The sequence below is a fragment of the Orycteropus afer genome, unplaced genomic scaffold (genome assembly GCF_000298275.1).
Source record: "Orycteropus afer afer isolate SDZICR_OR568_19922 unplaced genomic scaffold, OryAfe1.0 scaffold00130, whole genome shotgun sequence".
NCBI lineage: Eukaryota > Metazoa > Chordata > Mammalia > Tubulidentata > Orycteropodidae > Orycteropus > Orycteropus afer.
In genome coordinates this window covers 1821605-1834660 of record NW_006921717.1, presented here as the reverse complement: position 1 = coordinate 1834660, position 13056 = coordinate 1821605, and the positions used below count along the sequence as shown (strand labels likewise).

At 61.7% G+C, this 13056-nt stretch overlaps 2 protein-coding genes across 2 annotated transcripts in view; both read left to right on the top strand.

Annotated features, from left to right (window-relative positions):
- TBC1D10C (TBC1 domain family member 10C) overlaps positions 1-1861 on the top strand; it is a 5281-nt gene extending 3420 nt beyond the window's left edge. Inside the window, exons 8-9 of the mRNA XM_007944945.1 lie at positions 1040-1194; positions 1508-1861. Coding sequence (XP_007943136.1) covers positions 1040-1194; positions 1508-1861 — 509 coding nt within the window. The remainder of the gene's footprint in view (positions 1-1039; positions 1195-1507) is intronic.
- A 7753-nt stretch (positions 1862-9614) lies between these two features.
- Positions 9615-13056, top strand: part of CARNS1 (carnosine synthase 1) — a 6066-nt gene continuing 2624 nt past the window's right edge. The window contains exons 1-6 of the mRNA XM_007944944.2: positions 9615-9882; positions 10637-10726; positions 10978-11465; positions 11868-12042; positions 12127-12212; positions 12874-13050. Of these exons, the coding sequence (XP_007943135.2) occupies positions 10983-11465; positions 11868-12042; positions 12127-12212; positions 12874-13050 (921 nt within the window). The 5' untranslated portion in view covers positions 9615-9882; positions 10637-10726; positions 10978-10982. The remainder of the gene's footprint in view (positions 9883-10636; positions 10727-10977; positions 11466-11867; positions 12043-12126; positions 12213-12873; positions 13051-13056) is intronic.

Below are 13056 nucleotides of genomic sequence, written 5' to 3'. Positions count from 1 at the left end.
CATAGAAATCTCCCTCTCATCTACATGGGGTGTCCAGGGGTCGCACTGCAAAGATGGTGGAAATAGACTACTGTATTTACTGAGCCGTGGAGCAGTCATGTCACCAACTACATGTCACATCCCCACCAGCCAAGACCCCAAGGGTGGCCGAAATGATCCCTGACTCTCCCATCACAGTGGCAAGGAGGGCCCAAGCCCTGCCACAGCTGTCTTTAATAACGACATCAGTAGTCAGGACTGACCTGTCCCAAGTCTCTCTATTTCCCTAGTTGCTCTTTCCAGCAAATCTGCCAGGAAAGGGTTCTGAGGCTCTGAAAGTGGGACTGGCTCAGGATCACACATGCCCCTCTGTGCACATGTAGAGACATGTGAGTGTGTATGAGTGTGTACAGCATGTGCTTGTTTGTTCAAGCGTGTGCACACTTGCATATCTGCAGACATCCATGCACATGTGTGTTTGTGCATGCACATCTGTAGGCATGTGTGTGAGCGTCCATATATGGACATGTATTCTCATAGATGGGTGCATACATGGAGATGCATGGGCATGCATGTGCACATGTGTATACACACATGTATGTGCATGCAGGCACATCAGTGTATATGTAGGCCTACATGGACATGTGTACACATGCATGCATGTGTGGACATGTATATGCACGTGTGTGTGCATGTGTGCATGCACACACACACACGCTATGCTTTTGACTTAGAAGTAAAGAGCTATACCTGGAATCAGAGGTCAGAGACACGAGCCGGAAAGGGCACCCACCCGAACTTTCCTCGTAGGGACAAGACGACAGGCTCTGGGAGAGAAGGCTGAAGGTTGTCAGTGGTTCCTGGCTCCTGGCAGGGGACACTGCCTGTAGCTGCCTGGGGCTGCTGAGACTGCCGGCCAGCGCAGGAGCCTCTGGCCCTTCAGGCTTTGGTTGGGGGGCCCGAGCTGCAGGTGGTTGGGAGGAGTCTGCCTGTGGGCAGGCTGGGTGCAGCAGGAGGAGGGGCCGGGCAGCCTCCCACTGATGGGGCCCCTGGCCTGCAGGCGTAAAGGTGCTGTTCCGTGTGGGGCTGACACTGGTCCGCCTGGCGCTGGGCACCACCGAGCAGCGCCTGGCCTGCCCGGGGCTCCTGGAGACACTCGGTGCCCTTCGAACCATCTCCCCGGCCCAGCTGCAGGAGGAGGTCTTCATGTCCCAGGTGGGTACTTCCTGCCGACTCCGTGCAGTGCCCCAGCCCCTGTTGCAAGGTAGGGAAACTGAGGCACGAAGCAGGAAACCAGAGTGAGGACCGGGCGGTGGGGCGCTCAGTTCCTGCCCCTGAGCTGGAGAGAGTGTGAAAGCTTCAGGCCTCCAGTGGCTTTCTGTGGTTCCCCCTCATGGGCATGTCTGTCAGCCCCTCAGCCCTCAGTACTTCCTGGGCTGTGTCCTGCCTGCCCGAGGGGGGCCTCCTGGTTTCCCGCTGCCCCCTCCCCCGCCAGCCTGGGCAACCTCGGCATCAGCCTCTCCCACAGGTGCACAATGTGGCCCTGTCTGAACGAGACCTACAGCGTGAGATCCGCGCCCAACTGGGCCAGCTGCCCACGTCAGCACCCGGACCGCCACCTCGGCCACAGGCCCGCCTTGCGGGAGCCCCAGCCATCTTCGAGGCCCAGCAGCTGGCAGGGGCTCAGGGGGGCTCCAAGCCTGGCCCCCCGGTGCCCCGCATCGTGGTGCAGCCCCCTGAGGAGCCCAGGGTGCCTCGGCGCAAGCCCCAGACCCGCGGCAAAACGTTCCATGGACTCCTGGCGCGGGCCCGGGGCCCCCCCCTGGAGGGCTCCCCCAGGCCCCATCGGAGCTCCACCTCCTTCCTGGACACGCGCTTTTAAGGGCTCCTTGGACTCTGGGGCTCCGGCCTGAGGGCCTGAATGGCCAGCCCCACAGGTGGGCACCGCACTTTACGTGGGGGTCAGCTTCCCCTCAGCTCCTTTTCTAGCGGGGCTGTTACGTTATGTGCCGTCGAGTCGGACCCGACTCATAGTGACCCCTCCTTGGGTTTCTGAGGCAATATCACAAGGGGCCCCCATTTCACGGACAGATTCGTTTCTGACCCCATACTGGACAAGAGGTGAAGGAAGGGGCTATCCTGGGGCACAGGCTCCCGCATGTGTTGAAGATGGGGTGAGGGCAGCTGGTGGGTGGGCCTCCATGGGGGGCTGGAATAAAATCTGACTGAACAGAAGCCTGAAGGTGACTCAGATGCCCCTTCCCCCCCTCAAAGCCCCGCCCTGTCCTAGCCCAGCTCTGGTTCCCATCCAGGGACACCAAGAAACTGCCAAGTAGACAATGGTCCTATAAGTTTGTGTGAATGATCTGAATTCCCAGGTGTATAGTAGAGTTGACAAGGGGAAGGTTGTGGTCACTGCTTGGTCACAGCCAGCTACCTACAGGGACCGAGTAGTTGAACCTGTGGGCTCGGGACCATAGTCACAGGGGACATCAAGCTCAATTGGCGTAACATACTACACAAAACATTGTTCCACCTCCTGCTTTGGCAAGTAGCAACTGGGATCTTAAAAGCTAGCAAGCTGCCATCTAGATGCAATGATGGGCCTCTCCTCGTCCAGAGCAAAGAAGAATGAAGAAAACCAAAATTCATGGAAACAATTAGTCCTAGCGACTGATACACCATAGACCTGCAGCCTATACGATTATGAGACCAGAAGAACTAGATGGTGCCTGGCTACTACTGTCAAGCACTTGAAAGGGGATTTATGTAGGAAATCCTGGATGGAGAGGGAGAACAAAGTAGAACAAATCTCAAACTCATTTGGAGAAAAAAAAAAGGTGGGGGGACCAAGTTTGCTGGTCCAATGGAGCCTGGTGGAACCACTGAGACTATGGCCCCTAGCTGCCCTTCAGGTCTGGAATTGAACCCACACTTGTGGTTTCCAGCCAAATAATAGACATATGAGTTGAACATTTACCTGAGGTAGGTAACACTCCTTGGAGAGAACAATCATGGGATAAAGAAGGGCTGCCTATGCACAGGGAGACAGCTTAGGGGGCAGGAGTCCATGGAGGGATGGACACTGGGAAGAGGTACTATGGGAGGAAGTGGGAGGGGAGCTGTTGCATTGTGGTAAATTGTGGTCAATGTCATGAGACAAAGTGTATGTGAACTGCTGTATGGAAAGTGAATTTGCTCTATAAATTTTCACCCAAATCACAATTAAAAAAAGAAAGAAAGAAACTGCCTAGTGGGGCACCAAGAAACTGCCTAGTGGGGCACCAAGAAACTGCCTAGTGGTGACAGCAAGGTGTTTGTCAGAGCCCTGCCTCAGCCTCTGGGGCAGGTGGGGTTGTCACACCTGTTGCAGGACTGCTCCCCGGATGGGTGCAGGGCCCAGAAGTGGGGCTCCATCCACTGTTCTTCCTCTCCTTCCCCACCCCAGGCCAGCTCAGGGCCCCCGGAGGTGAGGGGCTCCGACCCAAGTCGACACCCCCCACCCATGGGCCTGGGCCCGAATCTCTGAGGGAGCCAACTGAACAAAGGCCCAGTGTCCCCGGGACAAAGGACAAAGGCCCCGCTGGCCGTTGCCCCCTCCCTCGGCCCTGCTGCACCCCCTCGGGACTGCCACCATGGAAACTCCCTCCCACACTCACTAATTGCCCCCTTGGGGGCCCCGGGGTGCCTGGGCCATGAGCCATCGCCAGGACAACGGGCCGGTTCTGCTGCGGGCTGTGTCCCTGCAGTGCCCGTTCCCAGGTGCCCAGTATCGCTGCCTCCCAAGGCCACCCCCTCTAGCAGGTGGGGGGGCAGGTAGCTGGCAGGGCTCTGGAGCCCATGGTTCACTGGTAGACCATCATGTGGTATTCATCCCAAATGTCCCAAGAGGTCTGGGCTGGAACGCAGACCTGATCCCCTGTTGGGTCCTGGAACATGGTGAGCCCGGATCCAGCACGCTCTGGTGACAAGGCCCCAGGCTTCCAGAGTATACTCACTCTGCCTGAGTTCATGTGGTGCCTACTAAGTGCCAGGCCAAGCCCTGGAAAGACGGTCCGTTCCCAGGGAGCCTAGGGCCTGGAGGACGGTGGGGGTTTCCCAGCCCTTGTCCACAGACAAGAGCCCTTCTCCCAGCTCTGGGAGAAACCAAGGCACAGGAGGGGAGGGCCTTAGACAAGTTTCCTCCGCCCCTCACCACCCGCACTGCCCCACCCCTGCCCTCCTGCGGCTTTCCCCTTCCTGCCCCTCACCCTGGCAGCCCTGCCCGGCCTCTGAGTGTGGGCAGCAGCGGGGGCCCCTCCACTCCCCTCCCCACTCCACGCAGGGCCTGGAGCTGGTTACTAATAGCCAGCTTCCCTACAGTTCATCAAACCCTTTCTCACACATCCCCTGCCCCATGACGCCCTTGCTCCTGAGAGTTGCTATAGAGGAAGAAAGGAGTGGAGGCCCAGAGAGGGTGGGTGCCCAGCCCAGGAGCACAGCTCAGGGCAGAACTGATCTTCCGTGCCTTCTAGAGAGGACGCCTCAACTTTCTCCAAACCTAACCTAACCCACTGCCATCCGTGCTGACTCAGAGCGACCCCCATAGGGTCTCCAAGGCTGTAAATCTTTACAGAAGCAGACTGCCTCGTCTTTCTTGCACGGAGTGGCTGGCGGGGTCAAACCCCTGACCTTTTGGTTAGCAGCCCAGTGCTTTAAGCACAGTACCACCAGCGTTCCTATTGCCTCAACTTTAGAGGGGATCTAAGGGTGGGATTGATTCCAGGCACTGCTGCAGTGGTTCGGGTGGGACACGTGCCCCTGGCGTCTGCTATAAGCAGCCTGCCTCCGGTTCTGGGGCCCTGGGCCCCTCCCCCACCGCTTGCTGAAGAGTAGGGGACAGAGGATACTGCTGCACAGTCCTGGTCTGCGATTCCACCAAGTGGTGGCAGTGGGTCATGTTGGGGACAGACCCTGGGGACAGCTGGTCTCCAGCAGGGCCCCTGCGTTTGGGCCCAGCAAAGGCTGACACTGTTCCCAGAAGCATTTTCTGGACAGCGCCCCCTGCAGGTCCCATTCTCAGCCGTCTCTGTGGGAAGCCCAGGCTGAGGGGTCAGGCCAGACGGCTCCCTCCTCATGCCAGCATTTCTGTACCCACTCAGTGGGTGCCCCCACGGGGCTGCACTAGTCCCCTACAGCAGTGCGGCCAAAAGCAGCCCCAGAAAGCCTTGCAGGGAATATGGCCTGTGCTGGGGGAATCTGGATTAAGTCTCTTCCCCCGTGGTGCCCCCCAGTGGTGGCAGGGGCACAGCTAGGCAGACTGACCACTGGGCAGTGCCTTCGTACAGAGAACAGCTCCACAAAACGATGGTGTGCCTGCAGCCCAGCTCCCTACAGACCTGCCTGGATACAGGCTCAGAGCAGGGCAGCCATGCGCCCGAGAGCACTCAGTCTGCAGGGACGGAAGCTGGGGTGGCCCCCGGGGTGCCTATCTGCCAGGGGCAGCTCTGGGGGACAGGGATGGGGGTAGGCACAAGCTAAGGGGTGCGAGGGCAAGTGGACTCCAGCCTTGGCCTTGGGGGGGGAGGTCTCCAGCTCACAGTGCCACTCAGCCCAGAGGTCCCCCTGATCGTCCTGGGCTCTCAGAGGCCAGTAGTAGGCTCCTTGCAAAGTCTCTGCAAAGAAAGGCCCTCATGGACCCTCAGTTCTCTTCTACGAATAGGCTGATGGGCGTTCCCACCCCAGTCCCCAAAGCACTCCACCGCCTAGTGACCAGCACAATGGTTGTGACCTGCCTCTCCTCACCCTGCCCCTCCCCGGCTCGGCTCAGCCCCAGCCACCTCCAGGCTGTGGTGGCAGGGACAGGAGTGCCCTACTCGACTGCCCACCTGCCCCGAGTCCCCGAGTTGCAGCTGTTCAGCCTGACTTTCCTTCCCTATGTCCACAGCACAACCAGCAGCACAGCAGTGCCCAGCCTGGTGGCCTGGGAGCAGGCACAGACCGCCACTGCCCTCTGCACAGTGTGTGTGTGCAGGGAGCGGGTGGGGCAGTGGAGGGCACCAAGGGGCCAGCCAGCAGACACTTGTGGCCTTCTGCTCCCCACGGAGCACTGTGCTCGGCAAGGGCCTGGAGGCAGGTGACAGCCCCTCACACAGGCTCTGGCAGAGGAAAGACCTCAACTCCAGCTGATCCGCTGTGTGACCTTGAGGAAGTCACACCACTTTTCTGAGCCTTGTTTTCCTCACCTGTAAAAGGCAGAGAATAACTGTGGCCAAATACCACAGTGCCCAGAACAAGCATGTGACATGGCCACTGATACCACCAAATGCTTACTCTCTGCCAGGAGCCCTGCCCACCCAAGCCCGGGCTAAGTTTGCATTGTGATTCCCATTTGCCAATGAGAAAACTGAGGTTCCCAGAGCCCATGTAGCTTAACTGTCTAACCTCATGCTCTTTGGGTGATCTCAGGGCACTTCCCCTGCCCCCCCCCCCTTGTGGGATCCACTGGCTCTCAGGCCACCCAGGCAGCAGCTCAAGGATCTCAGGAGAAGGAGGAGGGAAAGGGGGTGGCTACAGGGAAGGATTTGTAGGGACTTGGGGCTGGGAGAGCCCAGAGCAGCCCCAGAAAGCCTTGCAGGGGATATGGGCAGGGTGGGAGACTCCGGATTAAGTCTCTTTCCTGGTGGTGCCCCCCAGTGGGGGCAGGGGTGGACTCCCAGAGGCTACTCTGTACACAGTGCCAGAGAGGGCCCAAAGCTGGCCCTCCACCCCCACAAGGGCTGCAGGGGCTCCTGGGCTGGCAGGCTTCATGCATTCCAGCACCCCACCTAGTCCTCTCACCAAGCCCAAGAGGTTCACAGAGGACAGGGCTCCAAGGACCGTCAGAGAAGGAGTGGGCCACCCAGAGAGGGTGTGTTTCTTTGGGTGAGTGTGTGGCTGAGTCAGGTCTCTTGGGGTGTGTGTGCTTTTGTGTGCTTGGGTGGGTGTAACTGGGTGGAAGTATGGTGCCTTGTGGAGACTGTGGGTGTAACTGGTGTGCAGCTGACCTGCGTGTTCCAGGGGAGGTGGTCTTGCAGACACCCCCCTTCCGTGCTTAGACCCCTGGGATCCCAGTGGGCCTGGCCACCCCCACCTGGCCTCCTACAGGCCGGAGGGGGTCCCTGGGACCTGGAACTGCCCTCATAGGCGGTTGTATGGAGATGCTCCCATTCTGGCAAGGGCCCCCAGACGCTGATCCAGAGAAAAGGACCTTTCCGACAGCATCTGCAATGGGGCCAAGCACTTGGTGTCCAGACGGCTGTGGGCACTTAGGGACCAGGACCTGGGCCAGGGTCAGGCCCCACTGTGTGTCCCGTCACCCACTCCTGGGGCCACCCCACCCCCAAGGGCGGGTCCTAGTACCAGTATCTGCCGGTGCCAGCCTCTGGCTCGCCCTGCCCCTCCCTCCACCCTCCTCTTCCTATCCCTCCCACCTCTCTCTCAGGCTGAACTGTCCCTCTGTCCTTAGCCCTGGTTCTGTCTTCCCCTGACCCCAGACCCTTTTCTGTGACCCTTTCAGACAGTCGTTGCTCTTTTGTACCTGGCCCTGGGGACTTCGTGTCTCTGAAGATGCCCCATCTATCTGTCCCTCTGAATCTCTCTGTCCCTCCTGACTGCACCCAGCCCCTGACCTGAAGTCTCCTGGTCTACCACGACCCCACGACCCCACGTCTCAGGACTGGCTGACAGCGCTTTGGCGGGAGGGAGCCGGGCTGGTCAGATCTGCCTGTCCCGCCAAACGGCGGACCTGCTAAAACTTGACCCCGCGGTCGGCCAGCGCCAGCCCGCGTCTGCACTGGGCATGCCCTGGGCGCGGCTATAAAAGGCTGCTGCAAGCCCCAGCCCAGCACTGTGCCGCCGCTGTCACCCGCCACCTGCTGCCCGCCCGCCGAGCCTCACCGCCCGCCGAGCCGCTGCGCCCGCAGGTACCCCGGCTCCGGCTCCCGCCTGGGCGAGCCAGGGAGGGGGGCTGCCGGGGCAGGAGGCGCGGGGCCGGGGACCCTGAGCACAGCCGCCCCCCCCCAGGGACCGGGGACAACCCCCCACACGCACACTGCAGGGGCTGAGCCAGAGCTGGGACGCCCCTTCCTGTGCCAGCCCCCGGCAACCCTGGGTCTGTGAGCTCAGGGGTGCAGGACCCACGGAGGTCCCGGCACAGAGATCCCTCCGCCCCCAGGGGTGGGGGCGGGGCAGCCTTGGAACCCTCCTAGCTGGGTCAGGACAGGGCACAGTGGCGGCCACCTGTCCACCTCCAAAGTCTTTGAGGCTGGGTGGTGGGTAGGGAACCGGGTGCCCTGACGCCCCCCCTTTTCTCTCTCTGTCTCTCTGCCTCTGACATCAGTCTCTCAGCCTTTCCACCTGCGAGATGGTGAGTTCCCTGTGGTCCCTCCCCGCCAAGGCCCAAGACCATGGACAGAGGGAGGGCCCAGAGGGCAGTGCCTGGCACCCAGAGCCTAACCCTGGGGCTGCTCTAGACACCTCAGACCCACGGGCAGCTCATGCCCCCTGGGGGTCCCACCTCTCTAAGAGAAGCAGCCTCTCCTCCCCTCCGGCCCTGGGAAGCAGGCAGTGTTTGTCCCCTCCCACATGCATGCAGTCACACATCCTGAGCACCTACTGTGCACCCAGTAGCATTAGGTTTGGGGACACAGCAGGGAACCCACTTTCTAAGCAGAGTGGAGGCTCAGAGGTTGGCTCTGACAAGCTGGAATTCAAGCCCAGGCCTGAGGCCCAGACCTCTACCCACACCCCCAGCCATAGCACTCTGTCCTCAGCAATCAAGGTGATCTTAGTCCAAGCAGTAGCAGCACCCTGGGATGGGACCCAGCAGGCACCAGGCACCCACAAGGCCCAGAGAGGCCTTGCAACATGCCCAAGGTGGCAACGTGCCCAGCTGCTGGGTCTCCCGCTCCAGGCCGGGGACCAGCAAGGAATAAGTGTCCCCATCTATGTTCACAGGGAGCTTCCGACAGCCTGGTGTGGGTGGCAGCCAGGGTATGGCCACCCCAAGTCTCAGAGAGAGGCAGGAGCTAAGATGTCACCAAGAGAAAGCATTTCCTTGACTGGAAACGTCTCAAAAGAGAGGCACCTGCCTTTGTCCCCCCAAGCCTGCACAGGGCTGAGCACGCAGTGAGCCTCTGGGACATGGTCTCATAAAACTCCAGGATGGGCCCCGTGGCCCAGAGAGCAGTGAGCAGACCAGCATCATTAGCTGGTGCCCGTTTATTTAGTCTTCATTCAACAAACATTTTTGGAACAGCTCCTGTGTGCCAGGCATGGTCTGAGGTTCCAGGCCTGCATCGATGAACAAAACAGACAAAAGGTTCAGGCCAAAGCGAAGCCTGTGTGGGAGGAGGGACCCAGTGGTCCAACCAGCAGGCCACAGCTGTCCTCCCCTGACCCGGGGCGCTGCCCCTAACAGTTTACAAAGCACTCCCACAAGCCTGACCCGGTGACCAGCCTCCACCCCCCACCCACCCCAGCCCCTCCTAGTCCTCTGGACAGTGTCCATCCCAAACATAACTCAAGGTTGGGGGGCCGGGGGAGGATCCGGGTGACCCAATGCGCCCCCTTGCCCAGCCCACCCAAGCACTGCCCCTTCTGCCCCTCAGCTCTCCCTGGACCCGCTGTGTCCCAGCTGGGACAGCCCCCTGGACACTAAGGACCTGGAGGACCAGGAGGGCCCGTGGGGAGGGGGCTCTGACCTGCCACCCACAGGTTGCCTCCCCGGCCCGTGGCGCCCGGACGTGGGCTTGGACTGCAAGGGCTCCCCCGAGGGGGCCACGGCACGGGCTTGGACAGCCTCCTACTATAACCTCCTCCAAAGCTGCCTGCAGCACGCTGGCCTCCCGGAGACCCAGGACCGCAGTCAGGCACCCCGCACAGGTGCCCGAGGGCTCCGGGAGGGGGCAGCCCAGGGAGGAGGGGAGGCCTTCAACCCAGCTTGCTTCCCATTCCAGGGGGCAGGGGGTACCTGCCAAGGGCGGCCTCTCCCCGGCTCTGGGTCTATCTGAAAAGAAAGCACCACAGCCAGGCACCCCAGGCAGGCAGCCAGCCAGGCCACGTTTCCAAGGGCACCTGGCACCAATTAACGCAGAGATTGAAGTCTCCCGCCCACCCCAAAAGATCCAGCCCTGGGGTTTGCAGGCCATGTCCTGAGGAGCTCATGCTTCCAGAATAGGGTCCTGGGAACGGCTGTGGAGGCAGCTGAGTTAGGACCCCAGTTGCACCCCGCTTTATCTGGTGGCTATGACAAGTGACTACAAAAGGAGTGTTGACACAGAGGGTTCACAGCAGGAATACATGAGAAGCCCAGTTGGTCCCATTGTACAGACTGGGAAGCTAAGGCCCAGAAAGGGGCAGTGGCTCCTCCAAGGTCACACAGCAACAGGCAGAGCCCAGACTAGAACTCAGGTCTGAGTTCCAGGCTCCAGAGCCTTCCAAACCAGCTGCAGAGAGAAGAGAGTGGCCTTCCAGCTCCCCGCTCCCCATCCAGCTTCCTGCCCACCCCCCTTATGCCTCACCTTCAATCCCAAGAAGGACCAGGGCCCAAGGGTGAGGGAGGACAGGGGATGGAGGGAGGGAGCAGAGAGACAGTGAGGACCCCCTGGTGAGCTGGGCCCTGCTCTCTTCCCCTGAGGCCGCCCCGGGGCAGAGGTGACCCTATGTATCCTGGGATCCCCGAGCACTTTCCTGTCCGTGCTGCTGGAGGGCGGGGTCCAGAGCCCGGGTGAGTGTGTGCCTCAGTGCCCCCACCCCCTCCACAGAAAGGGCAGCCCTGCCCCAGCCCGGCCACATCCCAAAATACCCACGGACCCTGGCAACAGCCTGCATTCCAGTGGGCAGCTGCCCTGCTCTGGGTGGGGGTGGGTTCTGGAAACAGCTGCCCCCCCCCAACTCCTTGGGGCCCAGGGCTGGAGGTGGAGGGCCTGGGGGCATTAGCTGTCTCCTGGCCAGCCGCCTGTCCCCCTCTGCCCACAGGAAACATGCTCCTCTGCCTGTCCCCTGCTTGGCTGACAAAGGTGCCCGCAACCGGGCAGCCGGGTGAGGCGGTCCTGCTAGTCTCCAAGGCCGTGAGCTTCCACGCAGGGGGCCTAACATTCCTGGACGACTTTGTGCCCCCTCGCCGGGCCACCTACTTCCTGGCAGGCCTGGGGCCAGGGCCCGGCTGGGGTCGAGAGGCAGCGGAACTAGCCCGTGACCTGGCCTGCCCCACAGGCTCTTCAGCAGAGCTGGCCCGGCTGCTGGAGGACCGGCTGCTGACCAGGCGGTTGCTGGCCCAGCAGGGGGGCGTGGCCGTGCCAGCAACCCTGGCCTTCACCTACAAGCCTCCGGGGCTGCTGCGGGGTGGGGAGGCCAGCCCAGGGCTGCGGCTGGTGGAGCTGAATGGCAAAGAAGGCCAGGAGGCCCTAGTGAAGGAGGAAGTGGGGGCTTTTCTGCACTCGGAAGCCCTGGGGGATGCCCTGCAGGTAACAGGCCCCTGCCCACCCTGAGGCCCCGGCAGCTGCCCGGAGGACGGGCCCCCCAGGGATGGTTCCCAAGTCCTGCTGGGAAGGCGGCCCCATCTTGCTGTGGCAATTCCTGTCCTCTCACCTCAGTTTACTGACTCCTGGGATGTGAGCAAGGAGCTGTGGTGATGCAGAGGTTAAGGCATTTGGCTGTTAGCCAAAAGTTCAGCGGTTCAAACACACCAGCCTCTCTGAGGGAGAAAGATGAGGCAGTCTGCTTCAAGACTGACAGCCTTGGAAATCCAGTGGGGGTCGCTATGAGTCGGAATGAACTCGTGGCAATGAGTTTGGTTTAGGGTATGAATAGCCCACCTGCAAGCACACGGGTGGTGGTGAGGAGGGCCCCTACCATCTCTGCTGCAGGTGGCCGTGAAGCTCAGTGGCTGGCGCTGGCGAGGGCAGCAGGCGCTGCGTCTACACCCGAGGGCAGAGGTGGGCGCAGTGGTGGACACGGTGCTGGTGCTGCTGGAGAAGCTGGAGGAAGAGGAGGGTGTCCTGGTGGAAGCTGTGTGCCCGTCGGTCCGGCTGCCCAGCGTAGGTGAGAGCCTCCCGGACTGGCCCGGGGCGAGGGTGGGGCCTGGCCTCTGGCTGCTCTGGGCTCAGGCCCTCTGTCTCCCCACAGACAGCTTCCCACCCGGCCCTGAGCTGGCTGTTCGCATCTGTGCAGTGGTGTGTCGCACACAGGGTGACAGACCCCTGCTGAGTAAGGTGAGCAAACCCTGAGCCAGGTGCAGGCCCTGCCCGCCACACCCCAGAGCAGCCCCACTCACCTGCCAAGGAGGTCTGGGCAGTCTCTGGGCAGAGAAGAGAGGACAAAATCTCGAGGGCTCCTGCTTGCCTGGGTGTGTGTGGGGGCGCTCCTAGGTCTCACTTTCTCCCTCCCCTCCAACCCTTCCTGCATCCCACCTGCATGGGGAGGCCCTGCCCCTGTGCTCAGCCCCCAGCTGAGGCCCAGGACCCAGGGCCAGTCCTCTTCCCAGGGAGATCTTGACCTCACACGAGACCCACCCAGGGTCCCCAACCAGCTCCAGTGCCTGGAGCCCTGTGACAGGTACCCTCCTGGGTACACAACTCTGCAGCAAACTGAGGGGGATTGGTCCCTGCCCTGAGGCAACTCCCAGGAGGGGATGCTAGGCACGTGGTACAGGCCCCAGGCAGCTAGAAGCAGGGAACCCCAGCTGGGCCTGGGAGTCTGGGGAGAGACAGGGGTGGGTGGTTTGTGCAGTTTAAGGCAAGTTAGGGGACGGAGCTTTTGGAGTGGTCGGCCAGGGGCCTGGCCTGGGTCTTGCCTCTAGGGGAGGTGTGTGTGGTGTTTGGGGCGGGGGTCCTAGAAGGGCCCTCTCGCGCCCCTGAGCCATGCCCTGCCCAGGTGGTGTGCGCCGTGGGCCGTGGCGACCGGCCGCTGCGGCACCATAGCTCCCTGCCGAGGACGCTGGAGGCGGCGCTGGCCCAGTGCGGCCTGGGGGAGACGGCGCAGGTGGAGGCCGTGCGGCGGCGCGTCAAGGCGGCTGCTGAGGCCGCGTTAGCCGCCGTGCTGGCCCTGGAGGCCGGC